Source organism: Muscardinus avellanarius (assembly GCF_963383645.1).
Source record: "Muscardinus avellanarius genome assembly, chromosome: 16".
NCBI lineage: Eukaryota > Metazoa > Chordata > Mammalia > Rodentia > Gliridae > Muscardinus > Muscardinus avellanarius.
In genome coordinates, this window is record NC_137802.1 from 13,812,098 (window position 1) to 13,829,850 (window position 17,753).

Genomic DNA, 17,753 nt, shown 5'->3' on the forward strand with positions numbered 1-17,753 from the left:
AAAAAAAAAAAAAAAAAAAATAGGTCTGGGGCTGTAGCTTGGAGGTAGAATACTCCTGTGTTGCATCCCCAGTACCAAATAAATAATAATAATAAGCCGGGCGTGGTGGCGCACGCTTGTAATCCCTGTGCTTGGGAGGCAGAGACAGGAGGATCGCGCAGGTTTGAAGCCAGCCGCGCTGGCTTAGGAGACCCTGTTTCCAAATAAAATATAAAATAGGTCTGAGAGTGTAGCCCGGAGGTAGAAGGGCTTCCAGGAACCCCAGTACCACCGAAATAATAAATAAATAAATAATAATGATGATGATGATGATGATGATAATGATGTCTGGGGGGGTAGCTCAGAGGTCGAATGCTTCTGGGTTCAATCCCCAGTACTAAAAAATACAAAATAAAATTTCATCTTTGAGAATGGCCACAGGATCCCCACAACACACAGGTCCTTGGAGGATCCATTCAGTTCTGTCACGGATTCTGCTGATGCACCAACACATTATTTCATCCTCACAGTGACCTTTTGAGCAGGAATTGATCCTCACTTGACGAAAGAAGGTTTGAAAAAGCCCGCCCCAAATCTAGGTTCATCCTGCATCCGCCCCATGCAGCTTGACAATGAAGGGGTGATTAAGAGGGCAAACTCCTGTAACCCCTGCTGCTGGGAAGGCTGAAAACAGGCTTGCAAGTTCAAGGCCAACCTGGGAAATGTAGCAGGACCCTGCCTCATAATAAAAAATGAAAAGGCAGGGCGTGGTGGCGCACGCTTGTAATCCCCGCCCTCGGGAGGCGGAGACAGGAGGATCACGCAGGTTCGAAGCCAGCCGTGCTGGCTTAAGAGACCCTGTTTCCAAATAAAAGTATAAAATAGGTCTGGAAGTGTAGCCCGGGGGTAGAAAGATTTCCAGGAACCCCAGTACCACCAAAAATAATTAAATAAAAAAATAAAAATGAAAAGGATGTAGCTCAGTGTTACAGCATCCCAGGTGCAGTCCACAGCACCACAACAGAAAAAGAGTGAATTCACCTTGCATTATATTTATTAGAGGATAATGGCAGTTGGGCATGATGGTACATGTCTATAATTCCAGCATTTGGGAGGCTGAGACAGGAGGATCCCGGTGTCATGGCCAGCCTCAGCTACTTAATGAGACCCTCTGCAATTTCCTGAGACCCTGTTTCAAAATAAGGAATAAAAAATACGGCTGAGGGTGTAGCTCAGAGGTAGAATGCCCCTGGGTTCCATCCCCAGCAAAAAAAAAAAAAAAAAAAAAAAAAAGGCAACTAAGGGAAATCATGTTGTGTTTCATTCCATGTCTGAATGGCTGTCACATGGAGGGTAGTTACTAAATGTTGGTCCAGAAAACAGCTAGATAAGTTGGTGTAAATTATAGGCAGGGAGCCGGGCGTGGTGGTGCACACTTGGGAGGCGGAGACAGGAGGATCACCATTCTCGAACAGCACCAGCTACACACAGGTTCGAAGCCAGCCTCAGCTACTGAGTGAGGCTCTCGGCAACTTAGTGAGACCCTGTTTCCAAATAAAGTATAAAATAGAGAGTACAGCCCGGAGGTAGAAAAGCCCCTGGGTTTCATCCCCAGTACCACCAAAAACAAACAAGCAAAAAATTATAGGCAGGGAGAGTTCCGGTTGACCCAAGAAACATTTGCTAACAGCTAGGCACTGTGGCTACGGCCATCATGAGTTATATCAGATAGAGTTCTTTTGCTGGAAACAACAGACTCCATTTAATATACGTAGGGGAAAAGACTGGAGACCTCGGGGCTGCTTCCAGCGCTAAGCCTGGGGAACTAGGTTTGTGGAATAACAGGAAAAGAGCTATATAGAATTCTAGATGGAAAAAACAACTCAGGGATACTGATGGAATCGATTCACCCGACCTCTCCTTTATTTTATTTTATTTTATTTTTTGCGGGTCTGGGGAGGGAACCCAGGGGCATTTGACCTCCGAGCTACACCCCCTGCCCTACTCTTTATTCTTTATTTTGAAACCGGGTCTCGCTGAGTTGCAGAGGGCCTCGCTAAGTAGCTGAGGCTATCTGCGAACCTCTATCCTCCGGTCTCAGCCTCCCGAATGCTGGGATCACAAGCTTGCGCCACCATGCCCCGCCCAACCTCTCCTTTAAAGATCTTGACATCAGGCCTGGGCGTGGCGGCACACGCTTGTGATCCCAGGACTTGGGAGGCCAAGACAGGAGGACTGCAAAGGTTCAAAGCCAGCCTCGGCTACTTAGTGAGGCTCTCAGCAACTTAGTGAGACCCTGTTTCCAAATAAAGTATAAAATAGGTCTAGGAGTATAGCCCCCAGTTCCACAAAGGAAGAAAAAAAAGAAAAGAAAGAAAATATAAAATAAAAAATAGGGCTGGGGATGTATTTCAGAGGTAGTAGTCTCCCGGGCTCAATCCCCAGTACCAAAAAAAGTGTTTTAAAGACATCACAGTCCATATTTTTGATCACATTTTAATTTTATGTACAATTTCAGAATGTAAAATGCATTCTAGAAAAGAGAAACAGAAAGATAAAATATTTTGACTAAAGAACAAAAACCCTGAGACGTGAGGACGAGGGCAGGGTGGTGGGCCAGCCCGCGGCTCAGCAGGCCGAGGTCGGGCCGTCGCAGGAGGCGAACGGGCACCTCCACCGCAGGATGGCCCCGTCCGTGCTCACGCTGACGATGTACCGGTTCCCCGGACTCACCCGGAGGCGGCTGATGTTGCCGCTGTGGCCCACGCCGACGTGGGTCACCTCGCCCTCGTTATAGTCCCACACTTTGACCAGATGGTCGTTTCCACCTGAAAAACACAGTTACATGCCGCTGCTGGAATAGAATCGAATAGAACAGAATAGAATCGAATAGAACAGAATAGGAGAGAATCCGCCCTCCTTTCCAATAACCGGATCCTTTTCGACACATTCCCCATACACCAACTTAGAAAACAATTTTCTTTATCCAATGCTTTTTTTTTGATGCTAACAAACGGGGTGGCACACATCTGTAGTCCTGGGGCTGGTGGCAGAGGTCCGAAGATCCCTTGAGCCCGGATGTTGAAGGCCAGCCCTGCCAACCAAACCCACAGGCTCGAGCAGCAAGAGGCATGGGGGTGAACGCCTGGAATCCTAGTACTTGGGAGGTTGATACAGGAGGATCACGGGTTTGAGGGCGGCCTCAGCAAATAGTGAGACTCTCGTCCACCTAGGGAGAACCTGCTTCAAAATAAAAATAAACCAGCTGGGTGTGGTGGCACATGCTTGTAATCCTGGCACTTGGGAGGCAAGACAGGTGGATCGCGCAGGTTCCAAGCCAGCCTCACTGGCTTAAGAGACCCTGTTTCCAAATAAAAATATAAAAAATGGGTGTCTGGGAGTGTATCCCGGAGGTAGAAGGATTTCTAGGAACCCCAGTACCACCAAAAAAATTTTTTTTAATAAAAATAAACCAGGCCTGGTGGCTCGGGCTTGTAATCTCAGTACTTGGGAGGCTGAGACAGGAATATCACAGGTTTGAGGACAGCCTCAGCAAATACTGAAACTTTCATCAAACAAGTGAGACTGTTTAAAAATAAAAAATAGTGCTGGGTATGTAGCCTTAATCCCCCAAAATAAAATAAAATAGTTGGGCGTGGTGGTGCATGCTTGTAATCCCAGCGCTTGGGAGGCTGAGACAGGAGGATCGCACAAGTTCGAAACCAGCCTCAGCTACTTAGTGAGGCTCTCAGCAACTTAGTGAGACCCTTTTTCCAAATAAAATATAAAATAGGGCTGGGAGTATAGCCCAGAGGTAGAAAGCCCCTGGGTTCCACCCCCATTACCACCAAAATAAATAAATAAATAAATAAATAAAGTAAACATAGGGCTGAGGGTATAGGTTGGAAGCAGAAGGCCCCTAGGTTCAACCCCCAGTACCACAAATAAAAATAATAAGCAAATGAATAAATATATAAATAATTTTAAAAACCAGCCAGGCATGGTGGTGATAGAAAGCTCAGCTGATTTTGTGCCGCAAGGCTCCTGCACAAATGTTTCCTCTTGTCCGTGTCTGTAATCCCAGGACTTGGAAGGCAGAGACAGGAGGATCCGAGATTCAAGGGCATCCTCAGCAAGTAGTGAGACTCTCATCAACCTCTTGAGACTGTATCAACAAAAAATAAAAGGGAATGTAACTCGGAGATAGAATGCCTCTGGGTTCAATCTCTAGTACCAAAAAAATTTTTTTTTTCCTTGTGTTTTAGGGTGTCTGCCATATTTTTCTTTTCCAGCAACATGGACTGTTTTGTTCGTGTCTGAATCTAACCAACCTGCCCTGAGAACATCTTGCAGGCTCTTCTAATGGACCCCCCACCCCTTCCCGGCTATCCCATGTTCCCCTCTAAACAAGCCAAACTTGGTGTTTCCTGTCTAATCCCAGGACTAACCTGTGACAAAATGCATTCCTTCCTGCGTGATGTCCATACCATTGATGGAACCCGATAAGGAACCTTCCAACTCTCGGATGACGGTGCCATCAAACACTTCCCAGTAAGCAATCTGGAATTCAGGACAGAGCGTGAGGCGTGCGTGACCAGGCTCCGAGCAGGCATCCACACGCAGGCTAACAAAAGATGATTCCGCCTTATATAGAAGGAGCGAAAATACACCATGAGGTGGTACGGGCTCAAATTAAAAATAGGCTGTGGCTGGGGGTGGAGGAGCCATTTCGATATTTTTAGTATTGGTTTTTAAATCTGCGTGCTATTTAAAGACATGTTGATATGCTGATAAGCCGGGTTTGTCACAGAAAGGGCTTTTGATAAGATGGAGCAGATTGAGTCTGTAGCGAAATGTAAAATAGAGAACAGCTGGGGCCCTGCTTGGCACCTACAGGAAGAGAGCCGGGCTGTGGGCCTGGCTGGTGGGCAGTTCCCTCCTTGGGTAAGAGGGTGAGTGCTCCGGAACTCCTGGAGACTGGATCTCACAGTCACCTGTCCAGGGTGGCCGATCCCGCCCAATTCCTGAGCATACCCTTGTTCCCAACTTCACCTCCGGCCCCAAGGAAATTATTCCATAGGGCGGGATTTTTATTTATTTATTTATTTTTATTTTTTGGTGGTACTGGGGATTCTGGAAGCCCTTCTACCTCCGGGCTACACTCCCAGACATATATATATATATATAGAGAGAGACGGGAAGATCGCAGGTTCGAAGCCAGCCTCAGCTACTTAGTGAGGCTCTCAGCAACTTAGTGAGACCCTGTTTCCAAATAAAGAATAAAAAATAGGACTGGGAGTGTAGTTTGGATGTAGGATGTCCCTGGGTTCCATCCTCAGTACTTCAAAATAAAATAAAGACAAACATGCTGGATGCAGTGGCCCATGCTTGTAAATCCCAGTACTTGGGAGGCTGAGCCAGGAGAATCAAAGGTTCATGGCCCAAACCTCAGCAATGTGTGTGTGTGTGTGTGTGTGTGTGTGTGTGTGTGTGTGTGTGTGTATGGTGTATATATATGGTGGAATGCCCCTGGGTTTAATCCCCAGTACCAAAAAAAAAAAAAAAAAGAAAAAAAAGGAAATGAAAAATAAAGGCAAATTGATAACCTTGGTCTCCTCCTGGGAAGGGAAAGTAAAATAAGGGGTTAGAAGAACAGGTGTTGAAAGCAGGGACACTTTTCTATGCTGTCCCAGCTGTCCCTGGGTATCAGCCAGCGAGACTGGTCCACGGACCCCCTGCAGATACGGAGGATGCTCAAGTCCCATATACTCAACGGCACCGTAGAGCCAGGGCTGGTGGTCCACACCTGTTGTCATCCCAGTGCTTGGGAGAATGAGATAGGAGGATTGCAGCTTCCAGGACAGCCTCAGAAACTTAGTGAGGCCTGCTTGAAAACAGAAACTAAAAAGACTCAGAGGTATAGCTCGGAGATAGAATGAATATCCCTGGATTAAAATGGAAAAGGATTTGCACAGAACCAGTGCCTGACCTCCTGCATACTTTAAGCCATCCTAGATTACTTACTTTACCTAACGCAATGTAAACGCCACGTAAATAGTTGTTATACTAATAGTGTTGTTTAGAGTCTAATGGTAAGGAAAAAGAATCTTTACGTGTTTGGTACAGACGCATTTATTTTCTCAACTAGATTTGATCAGCTGGGTGCACTGGTGCACGCCTGTAATCCCAGTAATTGGGAGGCTGAGACAGGAAGATCACACACACATTCAAGGCCAGCCTCAGCAACTTAGTGAGGCCCTCGGCAACTTAGTGAGACCCTGTTTCACACTAAAAAAAAATTTTTTTAAAAAGCAAGGGGTATAGCTCAAAGTAGAATGCCCCTGGATTCAGTCCCCGGTACCTTAAAATAAAATAAAACAAAATAGGGCTGGCGGTGTGGCTCAGAGGTAGAATGCCCTGGATTCAGTCCCCAGTACCATAAAATAAAACAAATCAGAATAGGGCTGGCGGTATGGCTCAGAGGTACCATGCCCCGGATTCAGTCCCCGATACCATAAAATAAAATAAATCAAAATAGGGCTGGCGGTGTGGCTCAGAGGTAGAATGCCCTGGATTCAGTCCCCAGTACCATAAAATAAAACAAATCAGAATAGGGCTGGCGGTATGGCTCAGAGGTACCATGCCCCGGATTCAGTCCCCGATACCATAAAATAAAATAAATCAAAATAGGGCTGGCGGTGTGGCTCAGAGGTACCATGCCCCGGATTCAGTCCCCGTACCGCTTGCTAGCTGCGCGGGTTTGGAGCCTCACACAGGCCCGCGTGCACCGCACCTACCTTTCTATCCGTCCCACTGGTGATGATCTGGAACTCGTCCGGGTGATAGCAAACGCACTGGAACAGGGTATTGGCCAGGATCATCTGGTTTCTCCTGAGACGGCTGAAAAGTAGATTCAAAAGCTGTGAGGCTCGACTTTCTCTTCCCTAGAAAATGGGCTCGCCGTTCAGCCGACACTTGGGCTGGTCTATCTGTCTGTCTCAGATGTCCCGCGTCCCTCCACACAGGAGCACTGCTGTGTCTTCAAAGGAGCTGCCTGGCGGCTCCGCCCTCTCTGCTATGGCATCCTGGGCTGTCAGAAGACAGGAGTTGATAGTGGAGCCCAGAGCCTGGTGAGAGACCCGACATTCCAGCCCAGGAACTAGAAGAGACTGAATGCAAAGCCAGGCTCCGGCCTCCTGCACGGTGGACTTTGTTTTTTATTGTTTATGGTACTGAGGATTGAAACCAGGGATGTTCTACCTCTGAGCGATATCCCCAGCCTTTTTTACTTTTTATTTTTTTGGCGGTACTGGGGATGGAACCCAGGGGGTATTCTACCTCCGAGCTACACCCCCAGCCCTATTTTTTATTCTTTAGTTTAAAATAGGGTTTCACTAAGTTGCAGAGGGCCTCACTCAGTAGCTGAGGCTGTCTGTGAACTTGGCTCCCAAGTACTGGGATTACAAGCGTGCATCGCCGTGCCTGGCCCTTTTTACTTTTTATTTTGAAAAAGGGTAGCCCTAAGTTGCTGAGGCTGGCCTTGAGCCTGGGATCCTCCTATCCCAGGTACTAGAATTACTGTCTTGTGCCTCCTCACCTGGCTATAGTATACTTTTATTAATTAATTAATTAATTTTGTAGTACTAGGAATTCAATCCAGAGTGTTCTACCTCTGAGCCACACCCCCCCATACCTATTTTAAATTTTTATTTTGAAAAAGGTCCTGCTAGGTTGCTGAGTGTTTCCCTGTATTGCTGAGGCTGTCCTCAAACCTGGGATCCTCCTGTCCCAGCCTCCCCAGTACTGCTATTATTAGATGTGTGCCTCCCCAGTCCAGCACAATGTACTTTATTACTGAGGTCACTGTTTAGGGTTACATGGAGCGCCCATAAACTGAGTGGCAGAGTGTAGGGAAGGATTGAATTTTAGTTTAGTTTTGTTTTGTTTTTGTGAGTCTAGGGATGGAACCCAGGGGTGTTTGACCTCAAAGCTCTAACCCCTGCCCTATTTTTTTATTCTTTATTTTGAAACAGGGTCTCACTAAGTTGCAGAGCGCCTCCCTAAGTAGTTGAGGCTGACCGCGAACTGTGATCCTCCGGTCTACGACTCCCAAATGCTGGGATTACAGGTGTGTACCACCACGACCCGGCTTTGGAAGGATTTTTGTTTTGTTTTGTGTTTGTGTTTTTGATGTACTGGGGATGGAACCCAGGGGCATTCTAACTCCGAGCTACATCCCCAGCCCTATTTTTTATTCATTTTTTGAAACAGGGTCTCACTGAGTTGCAAAGGCCTCATTAAGTAGCTGAGGCTGTTCTCGAACCGCGATCCTCCCATCTCAGCCTCCTGAATGCTGGGATTACAAGCGTGCGCCACCACGCCCGGCTAGAAGGATTGTTTGTTGTTTTTTTTTTTTTTTTTTTTTTTTTTTGGTGGTACTGGGGTTCCTGGAAGCCCTTCTACATCCGGGCTACACTCCCAGACCTATTTTTACATTTTTCTTTGGAAACAGGGTCTCCTACTGTTTCCAAACCTGCGCGATCCTCCTGTCTCCGCCTCCCAAGCGCGGGGATTACAAGCGTGCGCCACCACGCCCGGCTAGAAGGGTTGTTTTTAATGGACATTATTGGACCTCACCTTTAGGAATCTGTATTTAAGGGGTTGAGATGAAGCCCGAAGGCCTGCATTTGAAGCCAGCATCTCAAACGATTCTCTCTGCACAGGATCTGAGAACCCTGCGTTAGCTACCATACAGGTTGATTGTCTTGTAAACATTTGAACCAGAAGTAATTTGGATTTTTGAGTTTGGAGAATTTAGGAATATTGCACAGACTTTTATCAGTTGAGCATCTCTAACCCCAAAATATATCAATGTTGATATATTTTTTTGGTATAGGCAGAACGTCCCTAATCTAAAAACCTCAAATCTGAAATGCTGTGAACCAGAAACTCTTTTAGCCCATGTCAGCAACTCAAAAAGTTTTGGATTTTTGAGCATTTCAGATTTTAGATTTTCAGATTAGGAATGCTTAACTGATAAAAATCTATGCAAGCCGGGCGTGGTGGCGCACGCTTGCAATCCCTGCGCTTGGGAAGCAGAGACAGGAGGATCGCACAGGTTCGAAGCCAGCCGCACTGGCTTAGGAGACCCTCTTTCCAAATAAAAATATAAAATAGGTCTGGGAGTGTAGCCCGGAGGTAGAAGGGCTTCCAGGAACCCCAGTACCACCAAAAAAAAAAAAAAAAGAAAAGAAAAGAAAAATTAAAAAATAAAGGATAAGGGATAAACTGGGCGTGGTGGCGCACGCTTGTAATCCCCGCGCTTGGGAGGCGGAGACAGGAGGATCGTGCAGGTTCAAAGCCAGCCGCGCTGGCGTAAGAGACCCTGTTTCAAAAATATAAAATAGGTCTGGGAGTGTAGCCCGAAGGTAGAAGGGCTTCCAGGAACCCCAGTACCACACACACACACAAAAAAAATCTATGCAATATTCCCAATTTCTCCAAAATCCAAACTACCTATGATTTTCCTATGTCAGCACCCAAGCACAGGGATTACAGGCATGCACCACCATGCCTAGCCTTATTTTATATTTTTAAAATATACCTTTTTTAAATTTTATACTTTTTTATATATATATATTTTTTGAAACAGGGTCTCGGTAAGCTGACGAGTGTCTCAGTAAGATGCTGAGACTAGCCTCAAACCTGCAACCCTCCTGTCTCGGACTCCCACGTATTGGGATTACAGGCGTGCGCCACCATGCCCGGCTGAAAATGCTTTGAATTACTTCACAGTTAAGTTCACATGCTTTGGTCTAGTTACTTGGGAGTTAACTCATTCTGTGTGGGTGCGATACACTCACAGTATAAAAGGCCCCGGAATGTCACCAAGTGAGAAGAAAGACAAATTGATGCTGTTAGATGAATTAAGTTTCTATTTCATGGGAAAGAGGAATAACAATGGAGCAGTGAATGCCCACAACCCCACAACACTAGAACCTGATAACAGAAATTAAGAGAGCTCTTGAAGATCAAATTAGGAAAATAACTGTAGGAATAATAGAGGACTTTCGAAAAGAATTCAGAGAGAGTCAAAAAGAGATAAGGAATGCAATCATTGAAACAAAGGCCTCAATTCAAAGTATAAACAACAGATTAGACCACATGGAGAATAGAATCTCACTTCTAGAAGATGATCACTCCAAAAATGAACGCATAGTTTCTAATTTAGAAAAAAAAATCTGACAGCAGGAATCTGACATTGAAGAAATATGGGCCCATTTTAAGAGAGCTAACCTAAGAATAATTGGAATAGAGGAGGGAAAAGAAGGTGAAACAAAAGGGATCAATAATCTCGTCAAGAAAGTAATAGCAGAAAATTTTCCAAACACAGAGCAAGAGGTCGATACACAGTTCCAGGAAACTTATAGAACTCCCTTTAGACAGGATCGGAGAAGAGGATCCCCACGCCACATAATTGTCAAAATGACCAATGTGGAAGCCAAGCAGAGAATCTTAAAGGCAACAAAAACAAAGGGCCAAGTGACATTCAGAGGCAAACCAATTAGAATCACTCCAGACTTCCCAAACCAAGTCATGAGAGCCAGAAGGGCTTGGAGTAACATATTCCAAACTCTGAAAGAAAACAATTTCCAGCCAAAAATTTCCTACCCAGCAAAATTTTCTATCAAATTATACGGGGAAATAAGAAGCTTCCATGACAAACAGAAACTGAAGGAATTTATGTCTTCAAAACCAGCGCTAGAGAAAGTACTCAAGATTAACTGCAGAGCAGAAATAGGTAATACATGCCAGAATTAAGAAACAAGATTTCCCATCCAGCAGACAACTAAGCAAAGAAGAATAAACAGTATCTCAAACAGAAATAAAATCTTAACATGTTAGGAATTAAAAATCATCTCTCTATAATCACACTGAATGTAAACGGCCTCAACTCCCAAATAAAAACACATAAAGTGGCAAAATGGATTAAAAATCAGAATCCATCCATCTGCTGCTTACAAGAAACAAACCTTACAAGTAAAGATAGGAACAAAGTCAAGGTAAAGGGCTGGAGCAAGGTAATCCATGCTAATGGTACTCGAAGACAAGCAGGAGTAGCAACTATGATATCAGATAAGTTAGACTTCAAACCCAAACTTATTAGAAGAGACAAAGAAGGTCACATTTTACTGGTAAAAGGAATAGTCCAGCAAGAGGAACTAACAATAATCAACATCTATGCCCAAAACATAGGGGCAGCTACTTTCATAAATCAAACTCTTTGTGACATGAAGTCACACATAAATCCCAACACAATAATACTGGGAGACTTCAACACACCTCTCACAACACTAGACCGATCTTCCAGACAAAGGGTCAGTAAAGATGCCTCAGAACTAAAGAATACCATTAACCAAATGGACCTGTTGGACACATATAGAATATTTCACCCAACTACAGTGGAGTTTACATTTTTCTCAGCTGCTCATGAAACCTTCTCCAAAATAGATCACATCCTGGGACACGAAATGAGCACTAGCAAATTTGAAAAATGTTACATACTTCCCTGTGTCATTTCAGATCATAATGGAATGAAACTAGAAATCAACTGTAAGAAGACCCAGAGAAACAACATAAACATGTGGAGACTGAACACCTCACTTCTGAATGAAGAATGGGTCATAGAAGATGTAAGAGGTGAAATCAAGAAATTTCTAGAAACAAATGAAAATAAAGATACAATGTATCAAAACCTCTGGGACACTTTGAAGGCAATAATAAGAGGAAAATTTATAGCACTGAGTGCTCACATAAGAAAACCAGAAGCTGGGCGTGGTGCCGCACACTTGTAATCCCTGCGCTTGGGAGGCGGAGACAGGAGGATCGCGCAGGTTCAAAGCCAGCCGCGCTGGCGTAAGAGACCCTGTTTCAAAAATATAAAATAGGTCTGGGAGTGTAGCCTGGAGGTAGAAGGGCTTCCAGGAACACCAGTACCACCAAAAAAAAAAAAAAAAAAAAAGAAAGAAAGAAAACCAGAAAATCTTCAAATAAATAACCTAATGACACACCTCAAAGCCCTTGAAAAGCAGGAACAATTGAACTCCAAAGCCAGCAGAAGACAGGAAATTATTAAAATTAGAGCAGAAATTAACGAAATAGAGAATAAAAAAAATACAGAAAATCAACAAAACAAAAAGCTGGTTTCTTGGAAAAATTAACAAGATAGATAAACCACTAGCCAACCTAACTAAAAAAAAAAAAAAAAAAAAGAGAGAGAATCAACCCAAATTATGAAGATAAGGGATGAAAAAGGAGAAATTACTACTGACAGTATAGAAATCCAGAGGATTATCAGAGACTACTTTGAAAAACTATACTCCAACAAAATGGAAAATCTGGAGGAAATTGACAACTTCCTAGAGAAATACAACCTTCCTAAACTGAGTCAAGAAGATATAGAACATTTAAACCAACCAATAACAATCAAAGAGATTGAAACAGCAATAAAGAGCTTACCATCAAAGAAAAGCCCAGGACCAGATGGTTTCCCAAGTGAATTCTATAAAACCTTTATAGAAGAGCTAACCCCAACACTCCTCAAACTATTTCGCAAAATAGAAAAAACCGGGACTCTCCCAAATACATTCTATGAAGCCAACATCACACTAATACCCAAACCAAATAAAGACAGTTCAAGGAAGGAAAACTACAGGCCTATATCTCTGATGAACTTGGATGCAAAACTATTAAACAAAATACTAGCAACACGCATTCAAAACCACATCAAGAAAATCATACACCATGACCAGGTAGGGTTCATCCCAGGGATGCAAGGCTGGTTCAATATACGAAAATCAATCCATGTAATTCATCATATAAACAGAATCAAAGACAAAAATTACATGATCATCTCAATAGATGCTGAAAAAGCATTTGATAAAATTCAACATCCATTTATGATAAAAACACTGCAGAGAATTGGAATAGAGGGAACATATCTCAACATTATTAAGGCAATCTACAATAAGCCCACCGCCAACATCATATTAAACGGGGAAAAACTTCAAAAAGTTTTAATAGTGTAACTCGGAGGTAGAATGCATCTGGGTTCAAGCCACAGTATCAATAGAAATAAAAATAAAAAAGTTAGTGCAAGTGTAATCATACTTGCAGAAGGCTACTTCCCTAGCTGCACAGAAATGTCGGCTACTCGGTTCTTCCTGGAGACAACACCCTTCCCGCCAAGCACCTGTTACCCCCGGGGAATACAGAGCCATGGAGACCAGGAGGGCTTCTGCGGAACCTCCCTTTGCTGTTCCATGAGCGGGATCTCTCCCCTCCTTTGTACACTCTGCTCTGCTTGTGTCCAGCAAGGCACAGCTGGGTTTCGCGAGTGTCGTGTCATCCTCCCATCCCCGGTACCTACAGGAGGTCCCAAATGATGCAGGTCCCGTCGGTGCTGGCCGTGACGCATTCCTCATTGTTCTTCTTCACCCGGATGCAGGACACAGAGGACTTGTGCTCCTTCAGGGCCTCCTCCAGCTTCTGGGTGTAGCAGCTGATCTCCCAGACCCTCACCTGGAACGCCCAACGCATGTGCTCAGTACAGACTTGGGACTTTGGAAAGTAACAAAGAAGATGTCAAGGGAAAGCCGGGCGTGGTGGCGCACGCTTGTAATCCCAGCACTTGGGAGGCCGAGACAGGAGGGTCGCACAGGTTGGAAGCCAGCCTCAACTACTGGGTGAGGCTCTCAGCAACTTAGTGAGACCCTGTTTCCAAATAAAATATAAAATAGGTCTGGGAGTGTAGCCCAGAGGTAGAAAAGCCCCTGGGTTCCACCCTCCGTACCACCATAAATAAATAAATAAATAAACCCAGGGTGTCTGTCTTTCTCTGTCTCCCTTTATCTCTCTTTGCGGTACTAGGGATAGAACCCAGGGGCATTCTACCTCCGAGCTACACCCTCCAGCCCAATTACTTTGAAACAGGGTCTCACTAAGTTGCAGAGGGCCTCACTAAGTAGCTGAGGCTGGCCATGAACCACAATCCTCCTATCTCAGTCTCCCAAAAGCTGGGATGACAGGTGTGCGCCACCATGCCAGGATCTGTGTGTGTGTGTGTGTGTGTGTGTGTGTGTGTGTGTATGTGTGTGTGTGATACTGAGAGTTTGAACTCAAGGGCATTCTATCTCTGAGCGACACCACAAGCTCCTTTTATTATTTTTTTTTTTTCTGTTTTGAAAGAGGGTCTTGTGACGTTGCAGAGAGGCCATCCTTGAACTTGCGATCCTCCTGCCTCAGCCTCCCAATTATTGAGATTACAGGTGTGTGAGAGTACTGAGATGCAGGCTCCTGCTTGAAGGGTTAAAGGAAGCAACTCTGGCTCCCGAGAAGCAGCTTGGGATGCCGGGCTGGGAGGCGAGCACACTTCCTCTAATCGGGGAGCTAGGAGTCTTGCCGAGTTGCCTTCAAGGTCGGAAGCAGCTCTGGCCCTCTCTCTGAAGGTCCTTCCCACCATAGACATTTCTCAGAAAACTTATTGGTATGATCAACAGCTTGAGATGTTAGGAGCGGTCACAGGTGTTCTTGCTTCTTATTGTAAAACAAAAAGTTGCTTTGAGACTCGTCCTTTGGCTTTACTCACACACATCCATTGTTGCTTTAAGATAACCTTGTAAGGTCTAAAATAGTTAACTCGTCTATGGATGATCCCAGAGAAGCTTTCTCTATAAGAGTCTGATTGCTCTTTCAATAAAACATGCAGTGTACATGAAACCTGCATCCCCTGTGTCCCGTGAATCGGCCTTACCCTTAGGTCTCCAGTGCACTAGATACTGACACAGGTGTGCGCCACCATGCCAGGCTCTAGAGCTTTTTCCTATTGCGCACAGATGCGTGGCTTGTTTTTGAACCCCCTGCCCCCATCTCGGTTGGGTGAGGTGGGAATGCTGCAGGGAAGGGCAGGGATATCCACGTGTAGATGTAAGCATCCTCTGTGAACTTGCAAAATGCCCCCAGTGATCCTGGACCTTTCCTTCTCTCTCAGGCCAAGAAATCATCAGACCCCTGCTAGGAGAATCGATAATGCCGGGGCCTCTGCTAAACCAAGTGGAATATTATGTCTACTCACTTTCTGCTGAGCACTGCTCTCAATTTTTGGCGCCAGCAGGCAATTTCATGGGCACCCAGAGCCACACTGAAATTTTCACATCAGCGATTTCACTGTCATCATTCAAAACCCGTGGTTCCCTACGCTAGAGGACCCAATACCCATGTTCTCTTACAGATATTTTTCTAGTACCTATATATTTTCCTGAAATGAAATTCATAGGTCATACAACTGCCTATACATAATATTTCAAAGTAATCAATATGATGTTCTAACTGTAATTTAAAAAGGATAAATGAAAGTTATTTAGTTATTATTGTATGTCTTTTATTTTATTTACTTTTTAATTTTCAGAGTACTGGAGATGAAACCCAGGTGCATTCTACCTCTGACCTATACCCCCAGCTGTATTTTATTTTTTATTTTTTTATTTTTTTGGTGATACTGGGGTTCCTGGAAACCCTTCTACCTCCGGGCTACACTCACAGACTTATTTTTATACTTTTTTATTTGGAAACAGGGTCTCTTAAGCCTGTGCGGCTGGCTTTGAACCCGCGCGATCCTCCTGTCTCCGCCTCCCAAGCGCGGAGATTACAAGCGTGCGCTGCCACGCCCGGCGACTATTTTTGATTTTGAAACAGGGTCTCACTAAGTAGCTGAGGGGCTCACTAAGTAGCTGAGGCTGGCTTCCAACCTTCTATCTTCCCGTCTCAGCCTCCCAAGTACTGGGATTACAAACCTGCGCCACCACACCGGCCTGGAGTGTAGCCCGGAGGTAGAAGGGTTTCCGGGAACCCCAGTACCACCAAAAAATTAAATAGGGTAGCCAGGCATGATGGCACACGCTTGTAATCCTGGCGCTTGGGAGGCTGAGACAGGAGGATCACACGGGTTCGAAGCCAGCCTCAGCTACTTAGTGAGGCTCTCAGCAACTTAGTGAGACCCTGTTTCCAAATAAAGTAGAAACTAGGTCTGGGAATATAGCCCGGAGGTAGAAAGCCTCTGGGTTCCACCCCCAGTACCACAAAAAAAAATAAAATAAGGTGTGTGTATGTGTGTGTGTGTGGGGGGGGCTTATAGGTAGAATTCCCCCTGAGTTCAATCCCCAGTACCGCAAGATAAATAAATTAATTAATTAAAATAAAAAACCATTGTCCCCAGGCGCAGTACCTCGCCTTCCCCGCCACCGCTGATGATGCGCTTGCAGTCGCTGGTGCTGGCGATGGCCGTGACCCCGATGCGGTGCGCGCTGCTAATCACGTACATCAGCCGGCCGGTCTCGGGGGCGAAGGCGCGGATCTTACCGTCGTCCCACGCTGGAAGTAGAAGGAGACAGTAGGATGCGCAAGGCAGCCCCTCGCTGCAGACGCAGACGTAGGAGATGGAAGGCAGAGGCCCACAGCCCCAACCTCCAGCGACTCTGTGCGGATGGACAAGGGAGGGGTTTGTCTGGCTTGAAGCTGCAGCCAGGTGCACCCCACCCAGGTGAGGAAGGTGGGCGGGAGGAGGCTGGAGGCCAGCTCTGCCCTCCCAAGAGCTGCACCAGGCACAGGCCACCTGCTAGTTTGTTTCAGATCTGAGACTTTTGCAGGTAATGACTGGCTTCCCGCCCACCCCCCACTTTTTTTCTTTGGTACCGGGGGGGTGGAACCCAGGGACCATCAGCCTCTTATCGACACCCCAGCCCTGGTTTATATTTTGAAATAGGGTCTCCCTAAGTTGCCAAGGCTGCCTGGCCTTGAACACGAGACCTTCCCATTTCAGCCTCCCAACATCCAGATACTGGGTATACAGGCATATACCACCACACCTGACTGACTTTGTCTTTAAGAGGGAAATTTAGTAATGTCGAATTTAGTCATCTCAATTTCCTTTTCTTTTTCCTTTTTTGTTTTTGTATTTTTATTGGTGCATTATAACCATACATCACGTTGGAATACAAGACTTGAGAGGATGTATAAGCACACATCATCCAATTAGCCCTCATCCAGCCCCCATCCCATTCCCTCCCCCTCCCTCGATCCCATGCTTGTTTGGTGATTATCTTTGATACATTTGTTTATGTACCTCCTGAGTTTTAAAGAGGTTCCATCTTCCCCCATCCCATCCCCTCTGATTGGTCACCTTAATTGCTTCTCAGTAGGGCCCTTTCTACAACTCGACCTCCTCCTATTACCCCTTTCTTCCTAGTTTTGCTAATTAGGGGAAGCATCTGGTTATTATTTTCTGTGATATTTTCCTATGCATGTCGCATTGCAAGTTCCGATCCCACTCTTGATGGCCCCAGTAATGGCCTAGCACCCGGAGGACTTTGATCCTGACCTCGCTGGCTCTAGCACTGGCCTTATCTCATGGGAGGCCCCAATCCTGGCCTTGCTGGCCCCCGCACCGGCCTAACCCCTCGGCAGGCTCTGATCCCGGCCTTGCTGGCCCCGGCACTGGCCATACCACTCGGCAGGCTCCGATCCCAGCCTCTGAGGCCCCAGCACCGGCTTTGCCTCACGGCAGGCTCTGATCCTGGCCTCGCTGACCCCGGCACTGGCCTAACCCATCAGCTGGCTCCAATCCTGGCCTTGCTGGACCCGGACATTCTAACCCCTCGGCAGGCTCTGATCCCAGTCTCGGAGGCCTCAGTAGCAGCCTTGCCTCATGGCAGGCTCTG

At 45.7% G+C, this 17,753-nt stretch overlaps 1 protein-coding gene across 1 annotated transcript in view; it reads right to left on the reverse strand.

Moving 5' to 3' along the window:
* Positions 1-2,607: 2,607 nt before the first annotated feature.
* Positions 2,608-17,753, reverse strand: part of CFAP52 (cilia and flagella associated protein 52) — a gene marked incomplete at both ends in the record, with an annotated part of 63,659 nt that continues 48,513 nt past the window's right edge. The window contains 5 exons of the mRNA XM_080713950.1: positions 2,608-2,807; positions 4,428-4,539; positions 6,777-6,879; positions 13,409-13,560; positions 16,262-16,407. Of these exons, the coding sequence (XP_080570076.1) occupies positions 2,608-2,807; positions 4,428-4,539; positions 6,777-6,879; positions 13,409-13,560; positions 16,262-16,407 (713 nt within the window). The remainder of the gene's footprint in view (positions 2,808-4,427; positions 4,540-6,776; positions 6,880-13,408; positions 13,561-16,261; positions 16,408-17,753) is intronic.